At 59.1% G+C, this 7921-nt stretch overlaps 1 protein-coding gene across 1 annotated transcript; it reads left to right on the forward strand.

Moving 5' to 3' along the window:
• Window positions 1–643: 643 nt before the first annotated feature.
• On the forward strand, window positions 644–7593 carry CEACAM16 (CEA cell adhesion molecule 16, tectorial membrane component). The gene is made up of 6 exons (XM_047791348.1): window positions 644–686; window positions 1227–1571; window positions 1896–2171; window positions 3229–3507; window positions 5605–5931; window positions 7372–7593. Exons 1-6 carry the CDS (start codon window positions 644–646, stop codon window positions 7380–7382), a joined length of 1281 nt encoding a protein of 426 aa, XP_047647304.1. The 3' UTR covers window positions 7383–7593.
• The last annotated feature ends 328 nt before the right edge of the window (window positions 7594–7921 follow it).

A 7921-nucleotide genomic window follows, 5' to 3' on the forward strand; every position in this document is an offset into this window, starting at 1 on the left:
GGCTTCTCCTCAGTGGTGAGCGAGAACGGCGCCCCCAGACCCTCAGCCCCCCTGGCCTCGGGCAAGGGAGGGGAGCCCCGGCCAAGGGAGGGAAGGTGTGAGCCAGAAATCCAGCGTGCTCGTGGCCGGACGGCTCGGAGTTGGCTCCCTCCAGAGTCACCAGCGTGGGGTGGGCTGGGGACCATCACCCAGAGAGGTTTTCGGGGTGGGCTTGGAGGACTTTAACCCCGGGGGGTGAGCTGGGGCGAGGGGGCTGCGCTCATGCCTACAGTCGCGAAGCAGACCCTCACCGAGCTATGGAAGCCTTAACTAGAGTTGAGTTCTGCCCACCCCCTCCCCCCCAGGATATGGTTTGGGCAGTTGCCTTCCTCATCTCAGCCTCAGTTTCTTCGTCTATGAAATGGGCCTAATGCCGGGGCTCACTGGAAGGTCATTATGAGCAGCATTTACCAGCACTTGCTTGGCCCCTGGAGCTGTTCTAGATGCTTTCTGTGTACTCACAAGCACCCTAAGGAGGCCCACCCATGACCCCCACTTCATAGACCAGAAATCTGAGGCTCAGAGAGGTGAAGTCACTGGCTGGGGTCACACAGCCGGGACGCGGCAGGGCTGAGCCCTAGACGCAGGGCCCTCCCTCTCAGCCATGCTCTATCAGCATGGAAAGTACCAGAAACCAGGCCAGGCATGTAAGTACTTCTTACGTGAGAACTGCCACGGCGCCCTAGTCCAGGCAACTGCACACGATTCAAACCCAGGCAGCCCCGACCAGCTCATCGGGTTTGGGGCTTATCTGTTGGGTTAAGAACAGAGGGGTGGGGTGGATTAATCACGTCCTGACTTTCTGCTGTGATGGGGCCTGGGGAGGCAGAGGAAGAGCCCTGGACCCGGAGGGAATGGGGGGAGGCAGGGGCTGGATGAGGCAGCCTGATCTGGTAAGCGTGGGCCTGGTGACTCTCACAGCAGAGGGGAAAACCCTTGGGTCACATCTGAGGTCCCAAAGGCTCAGCGTGAGCTGCGAGCTGGCTCTGCGCAAGGCCTCGGGCTAGAGCCTTAGTGCAACGCCTCGGATTCAATCCTCAGAACACAGCCCCCTGCCCCAGGGCTGAGACCCACTAACCGTGACTGAGCACTTACTGCAGAGCAGGAACACAGGTGCCAGGAGCTCGAGTCTCCTCCTGAGCCATCAAGCCCCCGCCTCATCCCGGCCTCTGGCTCCTCTTCTTCAGCTGCCTTCCTGAGCACGGGGGCCGAGATCACCATCACCCCCGAGCCCGCCCGGCCAGCCGAGGGGGACAACATCACCCTGGCCGTCCAGGGGCTTTCAGGGGAGCTGCTTGCCTACAACTGGTACGCGGGGCCCACGCTCAGCCTGTCTTACCTGGTGGCCAGCTACATCGTAAGCACGGGCGACGAGACCCCCGGCCCGGCCCATACGGGGCGGGAGGCTGTGCGCCCTGACGGCGGCCTGGACATCCAGGGCGTCCTGCCCCGGCACTCGGGCACCTACATCCTGCAGACTCTCAACAGGCAATTTCAGACGGAGGTGGGCTACGGACATTTGCAGGTCTATGGTGAGACACCCCCTGGAGCCCCCTCTACCCCAGCTGGAACTTCCCATCTCCTTCTCAATCTTTCTTTAAAAAAACAAACAAACAAACAAACAAAACTCTAAAAAATATTAAAACCATTTTTAAAAAGACCTAAAATAACATTAAAATGCTCACCTCCTCCCAGATGGCCTCCAGGATTAGACCTGCCTCCCAGGCCATCCTTTCTCCTCTGGCTGGGGGCTCAGAGGCACTGCCGGGATCCAGCCATGCCCCTTGCCTGGGGACAGGGAGACTCTGGGAGCAGGAGGTGCCCTGCCCCCTCCCCCTCTGTCTTTTGCCCCACAGAGATCCTGGCCCAGCCTGTGGTCATGGCCAATAACACAGCACTGGTGGAGCACCGGGACACCCTGCACCTGACATGCAGCAGCCCCAGCCCTGCTGAGGTCCGCTGGTTCTTCAACGGTGATGCCCTGCCCATCTCCGTCCGCCTTGGCCTGTCCCCCGATGGCCGGGTCCTGATCCGGCACGGCGTCCGGAGGGAGGAGGCCGGAGCCTACCAGTGTGAGGTCTGGAACCCGGTCAGTGTCAGCCGCAGCAAGCCCATCAACCTGACCGTGTACTGTGAGTCCCCCTGGCCCGGCCCTGCCAGAGACACCCAGTGCCCCAACCTCATAGATGGGGAAACTGAGGCCAGGAGAGGGCGCCCAAGGGTACACAGTGAGTCAGTAGGCCAGCTGGGGTTAGAAACCAGGGATCCCCCTTAAAATGTACTTGACGCAGGAGTTCCCTGGAGGCTCAGCGGGTTAAGAACCCTGCTGTGGCATGGGTTCGAGCTCCAGCCCAGGAACTTCCACATGCCATGGGCATGGCCAAAAAAAGATGAAGATGCACTTGACCTATCTCCTAAAGCAGAAAGACCACCTTTAATATTGAATAATTTTTCCCTTTGAATCGATACCTCCAGGACTGGTTGGTTTTGAGAGGGAGGGGGGATGTCAGTGGTAGAACGGGAGGGGAAATAAAATCAAAAACATAACCAAGGCACAGAGTCATTCCCAGGGGCAGCAGATATGCAGTGTGGCATCCAGAGAAAAGCAAGCACTGAGGTACCCTAGGGTCGGGGACGTAGACAAACTTAGAACCTAGAATCCTACAACCAGGAGCCTCTGGATTTAAGAAGCACTGAATTCTAGACTCTGGAAATCCTAGAACCTCTAGAAGCAGAGATCCTTAGACTCAGAATCTAATTCTAAAACCTTAGAAACATAGATTTCTAGAAAACTTAGAATCCTAGAATATAGAAATACCTGCTCTTGGAGCCCTAGAATTCTAGACTCTTAGAATGGCTTATCAGAAACCAATCGTTTAGACTTCTTTTTTTTTTTTTTTTTTCATGGAGCCACAGATTTCAAAAATATCTTGCACTGTTGTCTGGCCCAACACCCTCTTTTTGCAGAAGAGAAAACTGAAATCCCCCGAGAGGGGAAGTGAGTGTCCAGATCTTAGAGCAAGCTAGAGATCCATGTGGGATTCGGAAAGGCCTGGGCTTTGGTTCCCTCCAGAGACACCCCACCCCCGCGCCCGCCAGGGGCCCCAGCTTGGTGGGGAGTAAGCGGGGCGCCCACCCCCACGGCCCTCTCCCTCCACGGCCGCCTTTCCTTCCCTCCCGCCCTCACAGTTGGCCCAGAGCGCGTGGCCATCCTCCAGGATTCCACCACCCGCACGGGCTGCACCATCAAAGTCGACTTCAACACGTCGCTCACGCTGTGGTGCGTGGCCCGGTCTTGCCCGGAGCCCGAGTACGTGTGGGCCTTCAACGGGCGGGCCTTAAGGAACGGCCAGGACCACCTCAACATCAGCAGCATGACAGCGGCCCAGGAGGGCACGTACACGTGTATCGCTAAGAACCCCAAGACTCTGCTTTCCGGATCCGCCTCAGTGGTGGTCAAACTCTCTGGTGAGTCGCCCCCAGCCCGACCTCCACCCCCTCCCCGCGAAGCCCCAGTCGGCCCGCTCCCCCATCCAGGAGGGCGGCCGTGTGTGTGCCCAAAAGATGATTGCAAAGGGAGAGGTTCTCCACCCATTCGGGGGACAAAGGGGCCTGTCAGGTGGACCGCCCCCCCCATCCAAGGGACAGAAGGGGGCGGTTGACGCTCTGTCACCCAGAAAGCAAACGACGCCCTAGGCTCTCGTCCCTGAGGAATGGCAGAGTGAGATACGGGGCGTGTCCCACGCTGTGCAGCGGCAGCATGGGGAGACATTCAGATGTCCCTTCGTGCGGGTGCCCCTCTTCTAATCTCAGTCTGTCACAGCTGCTCCGCGCGGGACCCACTCCCTGCCCCCACAGACAGCTGAACTTCGGCGCAGCCAACGCAGTCCTGCAGTGACCCGGCCCAGATACGGGCGTGCGCATGCGCACACCAGGCACACGCTCACGCGCCTCCCGGAAAATCACTGCCAATTGTTGGCTGATGGAAAAACAGCGAGGGAGGCACTGGCTTGCCTCTGTCCTTAAACAACCTGGCGGCAGGGGCAGTGCAGACACAGCTGGTGTCCTCAGAGCCATCAGGATCCTCAAGGGACGTTTTCTCATCCCCTGGGATGGTGGCTTTGAACACTAGAGCCTCATTCATTCTGCCCTTGGTTCCTTCCCAAGTGACCACCATCCCCCCGGGGACAGTGGGAACAGTCCCTCCCTCCTACTGACAGGCTGGGTCTCATCCAAAGGGTGGATACCCTTTCACCCCAAGCAGAAATGGCATCCCCAGAGGTAAGTGTATCTCCTGCCCCACCCCACCCCGGCCTTGGCAGCTGGCCTGGGCCAGAGACAGTGGGTGGACCAGATGATCTCAGGCGCTGCCCAGAGCCCTGTCTGTGCAGGTCAAGATGGGGGTTGTCCAAGGTGTGCAGGTATGTGCAGGGAGTGGGTGCAGTGCCCCCAGGGCCTCCTGAACTGTCAGCAACCCTGTGGCAGGCGCCAGGGGCGAGACAGAGGAAAGGGAGACACTACCCTTCCCCCACCTGGGGGAGACTTCGATCTGATGGAGGAGACACGACCTCTGCCCTTGGAGAGATGCTCTTAGAACAGGGAAGCAGGGCTCCCAATTGAAGGAGCTGCCAGTCAGAGAGAAGGGGCAAGGCCCTCCATTGGAGCAGGGATGAAGGAGACATGACAGCCCCCCTCAGCGAGCTTCCGATCAGATGGAGGAGACACAGTCCACATTTTGTATTCTGATGGGTCTGATGGGGAGACATGGCCTTGAGGACACATGGCCTTTTTTTTTTTTTTTTTTTTTTTAGAATTCCTAGTCTGATGGGGGAGACACAGTTCCCACCTTTGGAGTACTCCCAATCTGATGGGGGAGTACAGGCCCCCCCCTACTCTCTAGGAATTTCCAGTCTGACGGGTAGATGCCCCCATTCAATTTCTGGGGTCCCCCACCCTGACCGGAAAGACTCAGCCCAATAAAAAAAATCCAGAATTTCCAATCTGATGGAGGAGACATGACCTCCCCGCCTCTGGAATCTTTCAGTCTGATGGGAAATTATAGCCCCTACATTCTGCGGTCTCTCGGTCTGACATAAGAGACATGACCTGGAGGACACGGCTCCCAACAATCTGATGGGGGAGACGTGGCCCCCATGTTCTGAAAATTTCCAGTCTGATGGAAACACAGCCCCTACACTTTTAAGAATTTGCCATCTGATGGAGGAGACATGGCTTGATTCCCTAGGGTCTTCCAGTTTAATGGAAGAGATCCCCCCAGAGGCTGGAAATTCCTAGTCTCACGGGGGAAGAGTCGGCCTCCACCTGCTGCATCTCCCAACCTGAAGGGGGAAGACAGGGCTCCCTGGCAGCCGGCAGGCCCTTCCGGGACTCCAAATCCAGCTCCACTGCCACGCACATCACCTCCTCCCTCTGTCTCCCTTCCGGCATCCCGCACGAGGAGGGCCAACCAGTTGGGGAGGCGCGGAGGAGCTGGCTGCGGGTGGGCAGGGCATGCTCTGCCCCACGCTGGCCCAGCTGACCCAGCCCCCCTCACTCTCTCCCCAGCGGCAGCCGTCACCGTAACAATTGTGCCCGTGCCAACCAGGCCGATGGAGGGCCAGGACGTGACGCTGACTGTACAGGGCTACCCCAAGGACCTGCTGGTCTACGCCTGGTACCGGGGGCCTGCCGCGGAGCCCAACCGGCTGCTCAGCCAGCTGCCTTCGGGGAACTGGATCGCAGGCCCTGCGCACACAGGCCGGGAGGTGGGCTTCCCCAACTGCTCGCTGCTGGTACAGAAGCTGAACCTCACGGACTCGGGCCGCTACACGCTCAAGACCGTCACGCTGCAGGGCAAGACTGAGACGCTGGAAGTGGAGCTGCAGGTGGCCCGTGAGTGTGCGGGAGGGGGAGGGGTCCCCAAAAGGGCTTTGCCTCCTCCGTCTGACGTGGGACTCCCCCCATGGAGCTCTTGCCTCTTCTGTCAAACAGCCGACCTAGACCAGGGGTAGAGAGGCTTCCTCCATCCGACTGGAAGTGCTAAACAGGGCTTCCAGGCTTTCTCTCTTCTCCAAGAGGCACGGCAGACGAAAGGTTTCAAAGTACGGGATGCAGTGTGAAGGGCAGGCATCCTTCTTTCCTGCAGACGAGTGGATCATACAGCCCGGGAGCTGTTGCCTCTACCTCCACACCAGGGGAGCAGGCTAACGGTGGGCGTGTGCCTCTCCCATCGGACGGGGGCACAGAGCTAGGGTTGGGGCTGAGGTTGCCTCCCTCCTAGACAGTGGGGATCATGGTCCGTGCTTTGGGTTCAGTAACAGTGAGAGCAGAATGTCCACCCTCAGAGCACAAATGTCTCTCTCAAACTGAAATAGGGACCGTCTCCTCCTTCAGGATGGAGACTCCTAGGTGACGGGAATTATATTTCCTCTTCACACTGGAAACTCCCAGTGGTCAGGAATGATGTCTCCTCCATCAGACTGGGAGCTCCTAGAGGCAGGGCCTGTGTCTCCCCATCAGCCTGGGAGCTCCCAGAGGCAGGGCCCTTGTCTCCTCCATCAGACTGGGAGCCCCCAGAGGCAGGGCCCGTGTCTCCCCATCAGCCTGGGAGCTCCCAGAGGCAGGGCCCTTGTCTCCTCCATCAGACTGGGAGCCCCCAGAGGCAGGGCCCGTGTCTCCCCATCAGCCTGGGAGCTCCCAGAGGCAGGGCCCTCGTCTCCTCCATCAGACTGGGAGCCCCCAGAGGCAGGGCCCTTGTCTCCTCCATCAGACTGAACATCCCCAGAGGTCTGAGAAGCCAAGTCCCTGAGGCGGGGCCATGTTTTATCCTTCGGACCAGGAGCTGTCAGACACTGTGGACTGGGTCATTCCCCAATCTAGAGACTTGCCGCCCCCATCAGACGAGGCAGTCTCAGAAGCCAGATCCCTGAATCAAGGACAGTGACCCCCCACTCGGACTTGAAGCTTCCCAAATCAGGAAATCCAGTCCCCGCAACACCCCCCCAGCACCCTCCATCTATGCACTCATCAGACTCTAGTTTTCCAGGTCGCTCTTGGAGGGAGAATGCTGGTCAAGGACAGTAGGCTACCCCCGATGAGGCCTCAGATTTCCTTTTCACCCTGTCTCTCTTCTCGCAGCCAACCTCCCTTCCTCGCACAAGGACCAACGCCACCTTCCTGAACCTGAACCTGGCACAGGCTGAGCATGGGGTGGGAGGGGCCGCCGGGAGGCCAGGGCTGGGCAGGGGAGCAGGAGGCGCGGGGGCGCTGGGGACCTGGCCTCCTACTTCCCTGACAGCCTCCTCTGCCCCTGTGCCCCATCCTTCCCCACAGCCCTGGAGTAGCACCGTGACCCTGGAGACATCCAGAGAGATGAGCGCTTCGAGCCCCCCTCCTCGTCTCCGCCCCCTGAGTGGAGGACCCCTCGCTTCCAGCAAGGATGCCGGGCCATGGTCCACTCTTCTGCTTCCACCCTAGAGTTAGAGCCACCGGGGCCCCCCTCCTTCACTAAGCTGTCAGAGAGCCACAGAGGCTATAAACATCCTGGTTAACACACGCATGTGTCAGCCTCTTCTTCCACCACTGCCAACCCTACCAGCCCTGGTGGCCACGCTTGCTTCTTTTCCCACTCAAGATCATTGTCACGCTGGGTGTATGCCTGCACAGGGATGACAGATCACAAGGCTCCAAGCCCCCACCGCTTGATATCAGGGCCTCAGGTCCTTCCCACATCTCCCCGGGTTATATCTGAGGACGCTGCTTCCCAATCGGCCAAAGACTGCCCCTGCCGTGGCACGAAGCAGCCACAGATGTGAGCTTTTCCTGTGCTGAGCCTCCCTCCTTAACCCAGGGCCTGATGCAAAGCTGCTTGTGCACAGGACAA

The sequence above is a fragment of the Phacochoerus africanus genome, chromosome 8 (genome assembly GCF_016906955.1).
Source record: "Phacochoerus africanus isolate WHEZ1 chromosome 8, ROS_Pafr_v1, whole genome shotgun sequence".
In the NCBI taxonomy this organism is placed as follows: Eukaryota; Metazoa; Chordata; class Mammalia; order Artiodactyla; family Suidae; genus Phacochoerus; species Phacochoerus africanus.

Bases quoted from the DNA above. Each gene is read 5' to 3' on its own strand.
- CEACAM16 (XM_047791348.1), top strand. From the start codon at position 644: ATGCTCTATCAGCATGGAAAGTACCAGAAACCAGGCCAGGCAT. The intron at 1,572-1,895 runs GTGAGACACCCC...TTTGCCCCACAG, and splicing joins CGGACATTTGCAGGTCTATG to AGATCCTGGCCCAGCCTGTG. The intron at 3,508-5,604 runs GTGAGTCGCCCC...CTCTCTCCCCAG, and splicing joins AGTGGTGGTCAAACTCTCTG to CGGCAGCCGTCACCGTAACA.